The sequence below is a fragment of the Lepidochelys kempii genome, chromosome 1, assembly GCF_965140265.1.
Source record: "Lepidochelys kempii isolate rLepKem1 chromosome 1, rLepKem1.hap2, whole genome shotgun sequence".
Classification (NCBI taxonomy): domain Eukaryota; kingdom Metazoa; phylum Chordata; order Testudines; family Cheloniidae; genus Lepidochelys; species Lepidochelys kempii.
Window position 1 is genome coordinate 3,795,007 of NC_133256.1, and position 18,657 is coordinate 3,813,663.

The 18,657-nt window shown below is 45.2% G+C and overlaps 1 protein-coding gene across 1 annotated transcript; it reads left to right on the forward strand.

Moving 5' to 3' along the window:
- The first annotated feature begins 703 nt into the window (after nt 1–703).
- Nucleotides 704–18,047, forward strand: LOC140917489 (olfactory receptor 52P1-like). Its single transcript, XM_073360505.1, has 3 exons — nt 704–826; nt 1,137; nt 16,951–18,047. The coding sequence occupies exons 1-3, from the start codon at nt 704–706 to the stop codon at nt 18,045–18,047; spliced, it is 1,221 nt and encodes a 406-aa protein (XP_073216606.1).
- The last annotated feature ends 610 nt before the right edge of the window (nt 18,048–18,657 follow it).

Here is an 18,657-nt window from a genome sequence, read left to right on the forward strand (position 1 = left end):
AGTTTTATTCTTGTTTTTTGTAACTTTGAAGCTGAGCCCAGTCGGGAATCCTCTGTGTTTTACTTTTTTATTTACTCTGTAAAGTTACCTTCCATCCTGATTTTCCAGGTGTGATTCTTTTACTTAAAAAAAAAAAAAAAAAAAAAGTTCTCCTTTTAAGAATCTGATTGATTTTCAGGGTCCTAAAAAGCCAGGGGTTTGCTCTGTGCTCACTTTGTAACCAATTGGCTAGTATATTTTTCTCAAGCCTCCCCAGGAAAGGGGTGAAGGGGTTTCCGGGGAATATTTTGGGGAAACAAGGGCTCAAAGTGGCCCTTTTTTCCTGGATTTTTGTCTAAATCACTTGGGGGTGGTAGCAATACCATCCAAGGACAAGGAAATGATTTGTGCCTTTGGGGAATTTTTCACCTATGCTGGTAGAAATACGCTTAGGGGGTGTTTCATGCGGGACCCCACATCTGTACCCCAGAGCTCAGGGTGGGGAGGGAACCCTGACAGCCGGTGACCCAGGTTTTGAGAGGGAACTGTGTAACTGGCTTCCTGGAGGGGAGCAGTCCCACAGCTTACTTCTCAGGGACAGAGGAAGGGGTGACGGAGGGTACCCCAATCCAGGTCCCAGTTTTTCAGGACGCTATTTCTGATACTTTTTTTGGAAAATATCTGTGTCTCTTTACATCTAGTTGCAGCTCCAATGCCTGTGATAATGGAAGAATTGAGACCAGGAAGTTGCCAGGTGGTAGTCTGTGAGAATACAAATGCCCCAACTGACAGAGAAGGGGGTGTCTTCCCCCATGCTAGTGAGTCGTGGGAAAGCTGCTGGGAAAAAGTTGTGTCTGATCAAAGGGTAAACACAGCCAGCCCAGGGAGCTCAGATCACCATCCTCTAGGGAAAGGTGGCAAAGAGCCAGCCAATGTGCAGGATCCCCCTGAAAAACTATCTTCCCAGACCCTGAGGCACCAAAATTCCAGAGACACAAATAAATTAATTAAATTACCTTATGGTAAGTCTAGTTCATAGTTAATAGCTGCAAACAGATTTAAATCTGATCATAGCATAGAAACCTGGTTTGCAGTGTCTGAATGGGGAAACTGAGGCACACCACCTGTCAAGGTTCCTTCCACACTCTGAACGCTAGGGTACAGATGTGAGGACCTGCATGAAAAACCTCCTAAGCTTATCTTTACCAGCTTAGGTCAAAACTTCCCCAAGGTACAAAATATTCCACCCTTTGTCCTTGGATTGGCTGCTACCACAACCAAACAAATACTGGTTACTGGAGAAGAGCTGTTTGGAAATGTCTTTCCCCCCAAAATACTTCCCAAAACCTTGCACCCCACTTCCTGGACAAGGTTTGGTAAAAAGCCTCACCAATTTGCCTAGGTGACTACAGACCCAGACCCTTGGATCTTAAGAACAATGAGCAATCCTCCCAACACTTGCACCCCCCCTTTCCTGGGAAATGTTGGTTAAAAAGCCTCACCAAGTTGTATAGGTGACCAGAGACCCAAACCCTTGGATCTGAGAACAATGGAAAAATATTCAGTTTTCTTACAAGGAGACTTTTAATAAAAATAGAAGTAAATAGAAGTAAAGAAATCACCTCTGTAAAATCAGGATGGTAGATACCTTACAGGGTAATTAGATTCAAAACATAGAGAACCCCTCTAGGCAAAACCTTAAGTTACAAAAAAGATACACAGACAGGAATAGTTATTCTATTCAGCACAATTCTTTTCTCAGCCATTTAAAGAAATCATCATCTAATACGTACCAAGCTAGATTACTCACTAAAAGTTCTAAGACTCCATTCCTGGTCTATCCCTGGCAAAGACCCAGCATATAGACAGACTGAGACCCTTTGTTCCTCTCCCTCCTCCCAGCTTTTGAAAGTATCTTGTCTCCTCATTGGTCATTTTGGTCAGGTGCCAGCGAGGTTACCTTTAGCTTCTTAACCCTTTACAGGTGAGAGGAGTTTTCCCCTTCACTTTATATTTATGACACCGCCTCATGGCCTTGAAGGCTGGGTGCCAAGAGAGCGATAACACACCCTGCCTTTGAGCTAGTCGGTGGCTAACCCTCATGTAGCAAACTAAGGCGGGAGGTGAGACATTCTCTATCACCGGGGAGCATCCTGTAACCGCCATAGTCCTCATTTTCATATAAACATGATTTTACATAGAAAACATGCCTTGTAAGGTATCAGGGAAAGGTTATGATCTGTTGAAATCATGCCTCTATCCATACATGTGTATCATTAATGAATATGGAGTTATGATTATGGTGTTGCATGGTGGTCACTAAAACATGCTGTAAATTGGGGAATAAGTCAGATATTAGCTCTCCAGAGGCAACAGCAAGGAAAGTGACCAATCCCCAGGCAGGGTGTCAAACTGGGCCAGAGGCAAAGTCCTTTTACCTGTAAAGGGTTAAGAAGCTCCCTTATCTCCCTTATCCCTGTAAAGGGTTAAGAAGCTCCCCTCATCTCTCTGCCAGAGGCCAGAGGCAAAGTCCTTTTACCTGTAAAGGGTTAAGAAGCTCAGGTAACCTGGCTGGCACCTGACCCAAAATGACCAATGAGGGGACAAGATACTTTCAAACTTGTAGGGGGGGAAAGGCTTTGGTCTGTCTGTGTGATACCTTTGCTGGGAACAGATCAAGGATGCAAGCCCTCCAACTCCTGTAAAGTTAGTAAGTAATCTAGCTAGAAAATGCATTAGAATCATAGAATATCAGGGTTGGAAGGGACCCCTGAAGGTCATCTAGTCCAACCCCCTGCTCGAAGCAGGACCAATTCCCAGTTAAATCATCCCAGCCAGGGCGTTGTCAAACCTGACCTTAAACACCTCTAAGGAAGGAGATTCTACCACCTCCCTAGGTAACGCATTCCAGTGCTTCACCACCCTCTTAGTGAAAAAGTTTTTCCTAATATCCAATCTAAACCTCCCCCACTGCAACTTGAGACCATTACTCCTCGTTCTGTCATCTGCTACCATTGAGAACAGTCTAGAGCCATCCTCTTTGGAACCCCCTTTCAGGTAGTTGAAAGGAGCTATCAAATCCCCCCTCATTCTTCTCTTCTGCAGGCTAAACAATCCCAGCTCCCTCAGCCTCTCCTAATAAGTCATGTGTTCTAGACCCCTAATCATTTTTGTTGCCCTTCGCTGGACTCTCTCCAGTTTATCCACATCCTTCTTATAGTGTGGGACCCAAAAACTGCACACAGTACTCCAGATGAGGCCTCACCAATGTTGAATAGAGGGGAACGATCACATCCCTCGATCTCCTCGCTATGCCCCTACTGATACATCCCAAAATGCCATTGGCCTTCTTGGCAACAAGGGCACACTGCTGACTCATATCCAGCTTCTCGTCCACTGTCACCCGTAGGTCCTTTTCCGCAGAACAGCTGTCTAGCCATTCGGTCCCTAGTCTGTAGCGGTGCATTGGATTCTTCAATCCTAAGTGCAGGACCCTGCACTTATCCTTATTGAACCTCATCAGATTTCTTTTGGCCCAATCCTCCATTTTGTCTAGGTCCTTCTGTATCCTATCCCTCCCCTCCAGCATATCTACCACTCCTCCCAGTTTAGTATCATCCGCAAATTTGCTGAGAGTGCAATCCACACCATCCTCCAGATCATTTATGAAGATATTGAACAAAACCGGCCCCAGGACCGACCCTTGGGGCCCTCCACTTGATACCGGCTGCCAACTAGACATGGAGCCATTGATCACTACCCGTTGAGCCCGACAATCTAGCCAGCTTTCTACCCACCTTATAGTGCATTCATCCAGCCCATACTTCCTTAACTTGCTGACAAGAATACTGTGGGAGACCGTGTCAAAAGCTTTGCTAAAGTCAAGAAACAATACATCCACTGCTTTCCCTTCATCCACAGAATCAGTTATCTCATCATAAAAGGCGATTAGATAAGTCAGGCATGACCTTCCCTTGGTGAATCCATGCTGGCTGTTCCTGATCACTTTCCTCTCATGCAAGTGCATCAGGATTGATTCTTTGAGGACCTGCTCCATGATTTTTCCAGGGACTGAGGTGAGGCTGACTGGCCTGTAGTTCCCAGGATCCTCCTTCTTCCCTTTTTTAAAGATTGGCACTACATTAGCCTTTTTCCAGTCATCCGGGACTTCCCCGGTTCGCCACGAGTTTTCAAAGATAATGGCCAATGGCTCTGCAATCACAGCCGCCAATTCCTTCAGAACTCTCGGATGCAACTCGTCCGGCCCCATGGACTTGTGCACGTCCAGCTTTTTTAAATAGTCCCTAACCACCTCTAGCTCCACAGAGGGCTGGCCATCTCTTTCCCATTTTGTGATGCCCAGCGCAGCAGTCTGGGAGCTGACCTTGTTAGTGAAGACAGAGGCAAAAAAAGCATTGAGTACATTAGCTTTTTCCACATCCTCTGTCACTAGGTTGCCTCCCTCGTTCAGTAAGGGGCCCACACTTTCCTTGGCTTTCTTCTTGTTGCCAACATACCTGAAGAAACCCTTCTTGTTACTCTTGACATCTCTCGCTAGCTGCAGCTCCAGGTGCAATTTGGCCCTCCTGATATCATTCCTACATGCCCGAGCAATATTTTTATACTCTTCCCTGGTCATATGTCCAACCTTACACTTCTTGTAAGCGTCTTTTTTACGTTTAAGATCCGCTAGGATTTCACCATTAAGCCAAGCTGGTCACCTGCCATATTTACTATTCTTTTGACTCATCGGGATGGTTTGTCCCTGTAACCTCAACAGGGATTCCTTGAAATACAGCCAGCTCTCCTGGACTCCTTTCCCCTTCAAGTTAGTCCCCCAGGGGATCCTGGCCATCCGTTCCCTGAGGGAGTCGAAGTCTGCTTTCCTGAAGTCCAGGGTCCGTATCCTGCTGCTTACCTTTCTTCACTGTATCAGGATCCTGAACTCAACCAACTCATGGTCACTGCCTCCCAGATCCCCATCCACTTTTGCTTCCCCCACTAATTCTACCCGGTTTGTGAGCAGCAGGTCAAGAAAAGCGCCCCCCCCAGTTGGCTCCTCTAGCACTTGCGCCAGGAAATTGTCCCCTACGCTTTCCAAAAACTTCCTGGATTGTCTATGCACCGCTGTATTGCTCTCCCAGCAGATATCAGGAAAATTAAAGTCACCCATGAGAATCAGGGCATGCAATCTAGTAGCTTCCGTGAACTGCTGGAAGAAAGCCTCATCTACCTCATCCCCCTGGTCCGGTGGTCTATAGCAGACTCCCACCACTACATCACTCTTGTTGCACACACTTCTAAACTTAATCCAGAGACACTCAGGTTTTTCTCCAGTTTCGTACCGGAGCTTTGAGCAGTCATACTGCTCCCTTACATACAGTGCTACTCCCCCACCTTTTCTGCCCTGCCTGTCCTTCCTGAACAGTTTATAACCATCCATGACAGTACTCCAGTCACGTGAGTTATCCCACCAAGTCTCTCTTATTCCAATCACGCCATAGTTCCTTGACATCACCAGGACCTCCAGTTCTCCCTGCTTGTTTCCAAGGCTTAGGTTTTCTTTGTCTTGGCTTGTGAAATTCGCTGTGCTGGAGGAATTATATTCCTGTTTTTGTGTCATTTTGTAACTTAAGGTTTTGCATAGAGGGATTCTCTATGTTTTGAATCTGACTGTCTGTGAGATTATTTTCCATTCTGATCTTACAGAGTTGTTCTCTTATCTGCTTTTGTTCTTCTAATAAAGTTCTGTTTTTTAAGAATCTGATGGGTTTTTTTGGGTCTTAAAAATCAAGGCTGGGTTGTGCTCATCTTGTTTATTCTCAAGCCTCCCCGGAAAGGGGGTGTAAGGGCTTGGGGGGATATTTTGGGGAAAGACGTCTCCAAGTGGGATCTTCCCTGATTCTTTGTTAAATTGCTTGGTATTGGCAGCGTACCAGGTTTTAATCTAAAATAAGCTTAGGGGGGCTTTCATGCTGGTCCCCACAACTGTACCTAAGAATTCAGAGTGGGGAGGGAAGCCTGACACCTTCCTTGTTTCTTTTGGTGAGACACTTTCTTGCAGGCACCCAGCTTTGTCTGAGGCATAAGTTACAAATGTTAACAGACAAATGTAAGAAGAAACATGTGTCAGCAACTCAGCTGCTAACCCTTCTCATGCCTGAATCTCAATGACGTTTGCAGATGACAAAAAATTGGGGGATTGTAAATAATAAAGAAGACAGGTCACTGATTCAGAGCAATCTGTAAGAAGGAATAATTAGCTAAACATGAATTTCCAGTGTGGCCTTGTGGCCGAAAGAGCCAATGTGGTCCTTGGATGGTAAAAACTGGAATCTCAAGGAGAGTTAGAGAAGTTACTTTACCTTTGTATTTGGCACTGGTGTGGCTGCTTCTTGAATCCTCTGTCTAGTTGTGGTGTCCCCAGTTAAAACTGGATGTTTATCTACGGAAGGGTTTTCAGAGAGGGGTCACAAGAATTAGTACAAATTAGAAAACATGCCTTATTGTGATAGATTCAAAGATTTGAATCTGTTTAGTTTAATCAAGATGGTTAAGGGGTGACTTGATAACTGTCGGAAACGATATACACTGTGAACTAGTATTGAATAATAGGCTTTTCAGGCTAGCATACTGAAGTGTAACAGCAAAAAGAAAAGGAGGACTTGTGACACCTCAGAGACTAACAAATTCATTTGAACATAAGGTTTAGCTATAAGCTTTTGCGATGAAGGGAGCTGTAGCTCACAAAAGCTTATGCTCAAATAAATTTGTTAGTCTCTAAGATGCCACAGTCCTCCTTTTCTTTTTGCAGAGACAGACTAACATGGCTGTTACTCTGAGAGGTGTAACACAATCCAATATCTGGAAATTGGAGTTAAAGAATTTCTGATTGGAAATAAAGTGTACATTTTAAATGGTGTGAGTTAATTAAGCATTAGAACAATTTTCTATTCATGAGTATGTTGAATTTCACCATAATTCTCAGGTGACAGCTCTGCCTTGGAAAATGTGCACTCGGTGTGTATTTCATGAACCTGAGGGATCCCATAAGGCGCTGCATGCAAAAAAGTTTTAGGTGAGAAAAATAATAACTTCGCCCTGTCATAAATATAAAGGGAAGGGTAAACGCCTTTAAAATCCCTCCTGGACAGAGGAAAAATCCTCTCACCTGTAAAGGGTTAAGAAGCTAAAGATAACCTCGCTGGCACCTGACCAAAATGATCAATGAGGAGACAAGATACTTTCAAAAGCTGGCAGGAGGGAGATAAACAAAGGGTCTGGGTCTGTCTGTATGCTGCTTTTGCCAGGGATAGAACAGGAATGGAATCTTAGAACTTTTAGAACGTAATCTACCTCGGTATGTGTTAGATAATGATTTCTTTAAATGGATGAGAAAAGAGTTGTGCTGAATAGAATGACTATTCCTGTCTGTGTGTTTTTTTTTTTAACTTAATGTTTTACCTAGAGGGATTCTCTATGTTTTGAATCTAATTACCCTGTAAGGTTTCTACCATTCCGATTTTACAGAGGTGATTCCTTTACTTCTATTAAAAGTCTTCTTGTAAGAAAACTGAATGTTTTTTCATTGTTCTAAGATCCCAGGGTTTGGGTCTGTGGTCACCTATTCAAATTGGTGAGGATTTTTACCAAACCTTCCCAGGAAGTGGGGTGCAAGGGTTGGGAGGATTTGGGGGGGAAAGACATGTCCAAACTATGTTTCCCAGTAAACCCAGATAAAGTTTGGTGGTGACAGTGGAAATCCAAGGGTAAAATAATTTTGTACCTTGGGGAAGTTTTAATCTAAGCTGGTAAAAGTAAGCTTAGGAGGTTTTCATGCAGGTCCCCACATCTGTACCCTAGCGTTCAGAGTGTGGAAGGAACCTTCACACACCCCATAAAATCTTTGCACTAAGGATGAATGTACAACCCTCACCATTCATAACTAACAGAGCTGGCTAGCAAATCCTCCCAGAGCATCCTGGGTTTAACATCTGTCTCACACTGGCCCACTGTGTCAGTCAGCTACCAGTGGTTCCTGCATGTGGCAGCTGTATTGATCTAGGCCCTCACATGTCCCAGAGTTGCCCGCTCTCATTATATAATGTGCATAATTCTCAGCCTGTGAGTTTTTCCTGAGCAGCAGTCCTTGAAACACCATGTACTGTGTATCAGTGTAATAAGAGAAGCAGCATAGGTTCCTCAGCATTTGCGACCTGTGTGTAGATTTCTGACCAGTATGTCACTCCACCCTGCCAAGGGAGCCGGTTTGATGGGAGTCATCTCACCCCCTGCAGAAGAAGAGTTGTGGGGAGCGTGGGGCAGCTCGGAGGTTGTGGAATCCACAGGTGACTGAGGTGTATGGAGAAGACACTGGCAACAAGTATGATGTTGGAAGCAAGGCAGCCTGGGATGGGGAGGAGAATTCAGACAGCGGGTCCAGGATATGGTAGGAGATTGAAGCAGCTGAGGTGCAAAGATCGGTGGTTCTTTCCACCAGTGAAATGTCTGAAGTTATGTATATAACTTTCAACAAAAATTGGAAACAAAATGGAGAAATCGGGTGGGGTCTGCTGTTTATACTTAGGAGATTCGCTAAACTCTCAGGTAGCTCTGTTTGAGTGTGTGGCACCATCTGCTCTAGTGTTGGTGATCACAGGGCCTGGAGAGACTGAATCTCCAGCAAAGCAGTGTGAAACAGGGCCAGCTCAGTTGGGTGGTTAGAGGGGTGCAGCAGTTCTCATGGCTCCCAGACTGCACCCCAGGGGTGACAACCCATCCGTCTTATACCCTCTGGACCTCAAATTTGGCCGCAAGGCATCTATGACGCAAGTATGGGGCTAGGGACAGTAGCCCAAACAGGAGAGCCACATGTAGCAGTTCTTTGATTCCTGTACCACCATGTTCTCACCCATGTTCTCACCGAAGCACGGTCATTTTAGTACGGGAAGAGAGGAAGTAATCACGCAGTCAGTGGAGAAGTCCAGTTGGACTAGCTCTGACCCAGGATATCATAACCCATTTCTGCACCAATCTGTGAAAGGTCAACAAAGAAGTGAAATGTGATGCCTCCCTGATGCAGAGAGTAGATTAACCATTACAACAGTTGGTAGCTGTCAGACATAAAACAAGTTAGCACCTCCCAAGGGCCACTGGCAACTACCATTGATGTCAGAATCCTATGAGAAGAAAGCCTTTTACACGCATTTCAGCTTGCATTATTTCAGGATCATGTAATTTGCCTGCGACAGGGTGGCACTGATTTTTCAGAGGCGAAGGGAATGGCTATTACAGCTGCATGGGTGCTGTGCAGTGGTACAATGCTACCATCAAGTGAAATGTGTTTTTGGCCCCCAATCTTGTGGCAGCGTTCCCAGTGAGTGCAGGTGGAAGTGCACTACACACAGGAAAGAAATCTATCACCATGTGCTGCACTGAACCGTTCGCAAACTGCATTTTGCTCTGTAAATCTGAGCCCCTGTTATTGGCAGATCATTTCTTCACTCCCAGGGGGGCTCTTAGGCTGAAGTTCTCTACGGTCTATTTTCTGTTTTTCCCGTTGCTCACAGAGTCAAGGGAATTCTATGGGAGTCCTGGGCAACCTGACAGTTCGCGGGGAGTGTTCAGGGGGATCATAAAGGTCGCTGTGCAGCATGTGAAGTGTCAGCCATGTGACATTCACACACTGATTCTCAAGCCTCTGCCTTGCAGTAGCCATAAGGAGATTACCTTTCTCTGCTGAGCAGGATTGCGGTGACTTGCCTGTTTCTGCATTAAGGTTAGTGCTGAGTTTTTAGTACTCTCGGAAACACCAAGGGATTTACCTGGTCAAATTGGAACTATAAATGTATTGGAAAGAGTTTAGACAAATATTGTGTTTTAAATTTAGTTCCTTTTCTCTTACTGTTTCCTTCTATCTGTCTCAGTAACTTCTTTTTTTTTTTTTTTTTTTTTTCTGCTGTGTGGCTTTTCCTCTGGTTCGCTCAAGTTTTCCAGTTCAGCAATGTCACTGCCCTGTTAGGAAATGCAGCCAAAGCCTCTGCAGTGGGTACCTGTGAACCAGAGAGTTCACAACGAGAATGGGCCACACACTGGCTATATTCTGCTTTCACATTCTGTCTTCACTGGGTCACTCCAGATTGACACTGTCCTCTCTGAGAGCAAAATCAGGGCCCCTGTGTTTTGAAATTCCCAACTTTCATTCCCGGTCTCAGAGCACCCCATGAACTGAAGGGAAACATGAAGGGTTTCAGGAAACATGAAGGGTGTCCTTCAGACTCTTTCAGCACCCTAACAGAATCGCACTTAATGCAGCAGGACCCAAAGCCGAGATTTTCACAGCCGGCAGCCAAAAGTTAAACACTCAGGGTGAATCTGGTCCCCTTTGAGATCAAAGGCCAAATTACCAACAGATCCAGGAGTTCCCCCTAAATCCACATGTAGTGACTTAAATAAATGCCCTGATTTAAATCAGCACTGAGTCTCCAGTGACTTCATGTGGAGCTCTCCTGTGGCCTCTAAGGATGGGTGAGCTTCTTAGGACCCAAGAAGAACTGACAGAAAAGTTGCTGATATCTCAAACTCACAGGCTTAAACCTTCAAAACAAATAGGATAACATTTTTTTCAAGGCGGGAGAGGAGTCTGCTCCCTCTGAGCCCCCGCATCACTGTTTCTGGAGAGGATGAGAAAATGGGTGAGGGGTAAAGAGGTGGCAAGTTTTGAAGAAATACTTGGACTTGTTGCTCAAGAGCATTTACTAAGTACGGCTGAAGTAAAGCAGTGTCTGTGGGACAAAGATGTAAAGTCTGGGGCTGAGATGGCTTTTTTAGCTGATGACTTCGATTAGACGCAGGTGTCTATTGAGGGCAGGCCACAGAAAGAGGGGTTGACAACTGGTGGGAAGGGAGTGTCCCATTTTGCCCCTGGGAAGACAGTAGGGGGATGGGAGCCTAAACATTCTCTTAGCCAAAAACATTCCTCTAACCCCCATCCCAAATCTCCTGTAAAAGCAGAAGAGCTCAAAAGGTGCTGTCAGTGTAATTCCACTGATCACTTGAGGAATAAATGGCCTGTGCTAGGAGGAAGCAGGCAACCAATAGGTCATGTTAGTTCTGCTGTCCTCACCCCAGAAACTCCCCAAGCAACTGAAACCAATCATATTGGTTTTAGGAGATTAGCCTCTGCAGAACCAGACATGGAGCATGTTAACGCTCTCCAAATGGATGGAGTACTTGAGGCAGAGGGATACAGGAGCTCATATCTCTCTGGTTCAGCGGAATGTGGTCCCAAAGACCAGGGTGCTACCTGGCCACAAGGCAGAGATTGTGAGGGTGTGCGAAAGCAGATTCCTTATAACACTAGGTAAAATCCTTGTGGTGTGGGAAGGTCTGGAAAGTGTTTGGACTGTGGAGTAATGGAACACCTCTTCGTCGACCTGCTCCGTGCTCATGTTTTTTCTGTGCAGCTCAGCTTAAAGTATTTGCCTGCCGCAGGAGTGAGTTTTATCCTGGGACCAGTGAAGGAAAGGGTAAGTTCTCAGGAACTGCTGATAGAATGGGAGAGAGTCTCCTTGATTCTTCTGCAACAGGGGGAAGCCACATGCTTCCAGGCGGGAGGGTGGTTTAGAACAACTCCTGCACTCAAGCTGGAGGAAACATCACATCAGGAAGGGATGGGGTGTAATACCTTCCAGGAAGAGAACTGTCCAGGTTGTTAGCTTCCAGCAGGTCACAGCTGAACCAGAGACAAAGTCTAGGGAGCATAGAGAAATGTGTCCCAGAGGAGAGCCTAGAGAAGGGGCAGGGAATCTCAGAAACCACTGAGGTGAGTGAGGATGCCTGTCACTCTGTAACACACGGAAGCAGGATGCTTCCAAGTATGGGAGGGGGCTGAGACTAGGCAACATGCCCTCAGGCACAGAGGCAGGGGAGATGTTGTCAGTGAGTAAGGAAACTGTCTCAGCTGTTAACTGGCAGTGTTTTGCAGCTGAACAAAAGAAAGATCACTTCCTATGGAGCACACAGAAATGTGTCTTAGGAGGGGGCCCAGAGGAGGAAACTGGGGAAGGAATAGTGGGGGTAGAGGAATGTCTCCCCACTCGTCACTTGGGGCATAATGCCGAGGACACTAGAAGGAAGGCTGCATCAGCGTCTGGGAACCCAGGTACACAGACTGTGTCATAAATATAAAGGGAAGGGTCACAACCTTGATGTATGCGGTAACATAAAATCCCTCCTGTCCAGAGGTACAGAGTCCCTTTACCTGTAAGGGGTTAAGAAGGTCAGATAACCTGGTTGGCACCTGGCCAACTGGACCAATAAGGGAAGAAGATACTTTCAAATCTGGAGTGGGGGGGAGAGTTTTTATCTGTGCTCTCTTTGTGTGTCCCCTCTCTGGACACAGAGAGAGACAGATACCAAGCTGGTAAATCATCTCCTGAAAAGATACCTGAAATGATACATTAAAATTACAGAAATTGTAAGTAAAGGCAGGGAAATACCTTTGTTATCTTTTGTTTTAGATTGTGAATTTTCCATATGCTAAGAGGGAGTTTTATTCTTGTTTTTTGTAACTTTGAAGCTGAGCCCAGTCGGGAATCCTCTGTGTTTTACTTTTTTATTTACTCTGTAAAGTTACCTTCCATCCTGATTTTCCAGGTGTGATTCTTTTACTTAAAAAAAAAAAAAAAAAAAAAGTTCTCCTTTTAAGAACCTGATTGATTTTCAGGGTCCTAAAAAGCCAGGGGTTTGCTCTGTGCTCACTTTGTAACCAATTGGCTAGTATATTTTTCTCAAGCCTCCCCAGGAAAGGGGTGAAGGGGTTTCCGGGGAATATTTTGGGGAAACAAAGGCTCAAAGTGGCCCTTTTTTCCTGGATTTTTGTCTAAATCACTTGGTGGTGGTAGCAATACCATCCAAGGACAAGGAAATGATTTGTGCCTTTGGGGAATTTTTCACCTATGCTGGTAGGAATACGCTTAGGGGGTGTTTCATGCGGGACCCCACATCTGTACCCCAGAGCTCAGGGTGGGGAGGGAACCCTGACAGCCGGTGATCCAGGTTTTGAGAGGGAACTGTGTAACTGGCTTCCTGGAGGGGAGCAGTACCACAGCGTACTTCTCAGGGACAGAGGAAGGGGTGACGGAGGGTACTCCAATCCAGGTCCCAGTTTTTCAGGACGCTATTTCTGATACTTTTTTTGGAAAATATCTGTGTCTCTTTACATCTAGTTGCAGCTCCAATGCCTGTGATAACGGAAGAATTGAGACCAGGAAGTTGCCAGGTGGTAGTCTGTGAGAATACAAATGCCCCAACTGACAGAGAAGGGGGTGTCTTCCCCCATGCTAGTGAGTCGTGGGAAAGCTGCTGGGAAAAAGTTGTGTCTGATCAAAGGGTAAACACAGCCAGCCCAGGGAGCTCAGATCACCATCCTCTAGGGAAAGGTGGCAAAGAGCCAGCCAATGTGCAGGATCCCCCTGAAAATCTATCTTCCCAGACCCTGAGGCACCAAAATTCCAGAGACACAATTAAATTAATAGCCCACACAGACGGGAACACTGGAGGGAAAGACAAGCCATTGACTGATTACATGGGAGAGAGTCAAAGGACACCATGGGTAAGGAACAAACCAACCTCACACTGCAGTATCTGAACAGACGGCGTGGTAGCATAAAAATACATGTAAACACCCATCTGTGATTAAAAAAAAGGTATGAATGTAAAGTTTTGGGATAAGAATTTGAGGACTGATGTTAAACCTTATGGTAAGTCTAGTTCATAGTTAATAGCTGCAAACAGATTTAAATCTGATCATAGCATAGAAACCTGGTTTGCAGTGTCTGAATGGGGAAACTGAGGCACACCACCTGTCAAGGTTCCTTCCCCACTCTGAACGCTAGGGTACAGATGTGGGGACCTGCATGAAAAACCTCCTAAGCTTATCTTTACCAGCTTAGGTCAAAACTTCCCCAAGGTACAAAATATTCCACCCTTTGTCCTTGGATTGGCTGCTACCACAACCAAACAAATACTGGTTACTGGAGAAGAGCTGTTTGGAAATGTCTTTCCCCCCAAAATACTTCCCAAAACCTTGCACCCCACTTCCTGGACAAGGTTTGGTAAAAAGCCTCACCAATTTGCCTAGGTGACTACAGACCCAGACCCTTGGATCTTAAGAACAATGAACAATCCTCCCAACACTTGCACGCCCCCTTTCCTGGGAAATGTTGGTTAAAAAGCCTCACCAATTTGCCTAGGTGACTACAGACCCAGACCCTTGGATCTTAAGAAGAATGAACAATCCGCCCAACACTTGCACCCCCCCCTTTCCTGGGAAATGTTGGATAAAAAGCCTCACCAATTTGTATAGGTGACCACAGACGCAAACTCTTGGATCTGAGAACAATGAAAAAATATTCAGTTTTCTTACAAGAAGACTTTTAATAAAAATAGAAGTAAATAGAAGTAAAGAAATCACCTCTGAAAAATCAGGATGGTAGATACCTTACAGGGTAATTAGATTCAAAACATAGAGAACCCCTCTAGGCAAAACCTTAAGTTACAAAAAAGATACACAGACAGGAATAGTTATTCTATTCAGCACAATTCTTTTCTCAGCCATTTAAAGAAATCATCATCTAATACGTACCTAGCTAGATTACTTACTAAAAGTTCTAAGACTCCATTCCTGGTCTATCCCTGGCAAAGACCCAGCATATAGACAGACTGAGACCCTTTGTTCCTCTCCCTCCTCCCAGCTTTTGAAAGTATCTTGTCTCCTCATTGGTCATTTTGGTCAGGTGCCAGCGAGGTTACCTTTAGCTTCTTAACCCTTTACAGGTGAGAGGAGTTTTCCCCTTCACTTTATATTTATGACACCGCCTCATGGCCTTGAAGGCTGGGTGCCAAGAGAGCGATAACACACCCTGCCTTTGAGCTAGTCGGTGGCTAACCCTCTTGGAGCAAACTAAGGGGGGAGGTGAGACATTCTCTATCACCGGGGAGCATCCTGTAACCGCCATAGTCCTCATTTTCATATAAACATGATTTTACATAGAAAACATGCCTTGTAAGGTATCAGGGAAAGGTTATGATCTGTTGCAATCATGCCTCTATCCACACATGTGTATCATTAATGAATATGGAGTCATGATTATGGTGTTGTATGGTGGTCACTAAAACATGCTGTAAATTGGGGAATAAGTCAGATATTAGCTCTCCAGAGGCAACAGCAAGGAAAGTGACCAATCCCCAGGCAGGGTGTCAAACAACCCATCAAGAGCCCTTGTCCAGCAAGGGAGCTCCAATGCAATGACTCACGTGCACGAAGCCCCACAGAGGGAATTGCTCAACCTTGCTTGGAGAGACTCAGCAATGCTCCCCAGACATGCCTGGACTTGTGCCCCCCAAGCACATGGATTGAGGCTATAAAACAGACAGAGCGGACACATACTGGGCCCTTCTCCTGCCCCCACTGAGAAGAAGACAAGACTCCAACAGGGGAGATTGGCCCAGGTTTACACAGGAAACTTGTATATTAAGGACTGCAATATTCAGTGGGGTGAGAAAAATCCTTAATCTAGATGTTGCCCAGTCTAATAGGATTGAGAGTTTAGACAGTGTGCTTACATTTCCTTTTCTTTTGGTAACCACTCTGACTTTTTGCCAATCACTGAATATCACTTAAATTCTATCTTTGTACTTAATACATTTGTTGTTTATTCTACCTGAAGCAGTGTGTTTGGTTTGAAGCGTGTAAGAGACTCCCCTTGGGATAACAAGCCTGGGGCATTTCCATTTCTTTCTTAAACTGACAAACTCACATAAGCTTGGAGTGCCCTGCGGGCACACCTGCACACTGCAAGAGTAAGGTTGTGTCTGGGAAAGGAGATATTGGCTAGTGTCATTCGGTTGCATAATCCAAAGAGCAGTTTACATGTCAAAGACTGAGCGTGAACAGCCCAGGAGTGGGGTTCTCACAGCTGAGCAGGGTAAGGCTGGCTACCAAAGCTAAGGACTGGGGTGACCAACCAGATCACCAGTCCAGATAACACCAGAGGGGAACATCACAGGGTTGCAAAGCAGCATGTAGGTGGACAGGTGGGCAGTGCTGTTGAAATTATTTTTTTCTTTGTGTTTGTTGGTCCAAGGCCAACTTTGGGACCTTTCGTGGTGCAGAGTGTGTTTGGTGAGTTTCAGGGTCTCTTTCCCATGGCAAGCCACAGAACTACAATCTGGGTGTCACAAGTTTTACTCAGTTTTGTTTTCTTTTGTTGTTGTTCTGTAACTTCAGGCATTTCACTGGTAGAAATAACATTTGATATTTTGTAACAATGTACCCCATATTGTTCATTGTGATATGATGATATGATTATAGCATAATTATGATACAGTTTATGCAAGATGGGTTATGTAAGATGTTATTGGAAAAGTTATGACTTTCTGAATATGGTTATCCTATTTGTATGTATTGATGATTTTGGTCAAAAGTTCTGAATTTTGATGACTTCCCTGTATTTCAAATGTAGTTACAAGTGAGTAACGCCCACTAGGGAACTTGATGTCAGTCTCAATAGATGGTTGGGAAGGGCCTATTCAGGGCAATGAGACTTTGGGGGAAACAATAGGCCTTTAGAGAAACTTATCTCCCACCTGGTGAGCCTCCCTGAGAATGCTTCAGACAGACTATACGTAGTGGATGCTATGACTCTAAAAGGCCATGTGACCAGGCCACATAACTCTGGACTCCATTTTGGGGAGTCTGTAATCTTCCCACAAACGAGTCTGGAAACCAAGTTTTGAAACAAACGGTTCCCTCCGTATTCTAGATCTATGGAAAGTAGGGAGTGACATCGTCGGTAGTTCTTCACTCCTCACTCAAGAAGACTCCGAGAATGTTCATAACTATAACATATTTACCATATTATTTTTTACAAATAAGAACCCCCTTGCTGTGCTTTTCTCCCTTTACAGGCACCTTGAGCATTTCTGAGTCATATCGATGCATCAACTGCTTCATGGCACCTTTCAACTTCACCCACTCTGACACTTCAACTTTCATCCTAATGGGCATCCCTGGCCTGGAGGCTGCCCACATCTGGATTTCCATTCCTTTCTTTACATTCTACATTATCAGCCTGTTGGGAAATGTCACGCTTCTGTCTGTTGTAGGTAAGGAACAGACTCTGCAGAAGCCGATGTACCTCCTGCTCTGCATGCTGGCACTTACAGACATTGCCACACCTACCTTTGTTGTGCCAAAGGCACTGGGCATATTTTGGTTCAATTTGAAAGGCATTACTGTGGCTGGCTGCCTCACCCAGATGTTCTTCCTCCACACGATTTCTGTGATGCACTCATCCACCCTCGTGACAATGGCCTTCGATCGCTACGTTGCCATATGTAACCCTCTGAGATATGCCACCATCCTCAGCAATGCACAAATAGCTAAGCTAGGGCTTGTAGGTTTCATAAGAGCTGTTCTCTTCATTCTGCCCCTGCCCCTGCTCCTGAGTCAGCAGACATTCTGTGCCAACCGCATTTACCCCCACACACAATGCGAGTACATAGCTATGGTGAAGATGGTGTGTGGGGACATCAGAGTCAGCAGGATATATGGTTTTGTGCTAATGTTTGTAATCAATGGGTTTGACCTGACGTTCATTGCCCTGTCGTATGGTCTGATCATCAGGGCCGTCCTCAGAATCTCCTCTCATAAAGCCCACCAGAAAGCCCTTAACACTTGCACAGCCCACATCTGTGTGTTGCTGACATATTATACCCCTACCTTCTTCTCCATTCTTACACACTACTTTGGTCAAGGCATCGCACCCTATGTTCATATCATCTTAGCTGACCTTCTTCTCCTCATCCCTCCCATGCTCAACCCTATCATTTATGGGGTCAAAATGAAAGAGCTTCGTGACAAAGTAGTCAAATACACCTGCAGAAGTTCTGCAGACACAAAGTTCACGCAAAGTTCTGCAGACACAAGAGACGATATCTCCTCAGGCCTGCAGTGTCCATCAGGGAACTGTCAAATTGTCAGTGAGTATGTGAACCAGCACTAAGTGGGATGCGGTTTGGGAGGAAGACCAGAAGTTCTGTGAGCGCCATGGTTCCCCAGTTACCCCTGGCATGGAGGAAGAGTATGCTCACAAACAATCTGTAAAAAAAGTCAGCCTTCCTTGACTGTGCAGTTCTTACGAGTTGTACTCCTAGCAGAAGGAAAATCCTTTCACCAGAAAAGGGTTAAGAAGCTAAGGTAACCTCGCTGGCACCTGACCCAAAATGACCAATGAGGGACAAGGTACTTTCAAATCTGGAGGGGGGGAAAGCCTTTGTCTGTCTGTGTAATACCGTTGCTGGGAACAGATCAAGGATGCAAGCCCTTCAACTCCTGTACAGTTGGTAAGAAATCTAGCTAGAAAATGCTTTTGGATTTCTTTGTTTTGGCTTGGAAATTCACTGTCCTGGAGGACATGTGTATTCCTGTTTTTTGTATCTTTTTGTAACTTAAGGTTTTGCCTAGAGGGATTCTCTATGTTTTGAATCGGACTGCCTGAATCGGTCCATGGGCCTGCATTCACCACAACCCTCCACAGCATCCAGAATGCGTTCACCCGGGGAGGGATATCCTGGCTCACAACACAATTTTTTTCAGGAAGAGGGGCAGACCAG

What these genes read in the sequence shown, in the direction of transcription:
- LOC140917489 (XM_073360505.1), top strand. Translation starts at nt 704, where the DNA reads ATGGAAGAATTGAGACCAGGAAGTTGCCAGGTGGTAGTCTGTGAGAAT.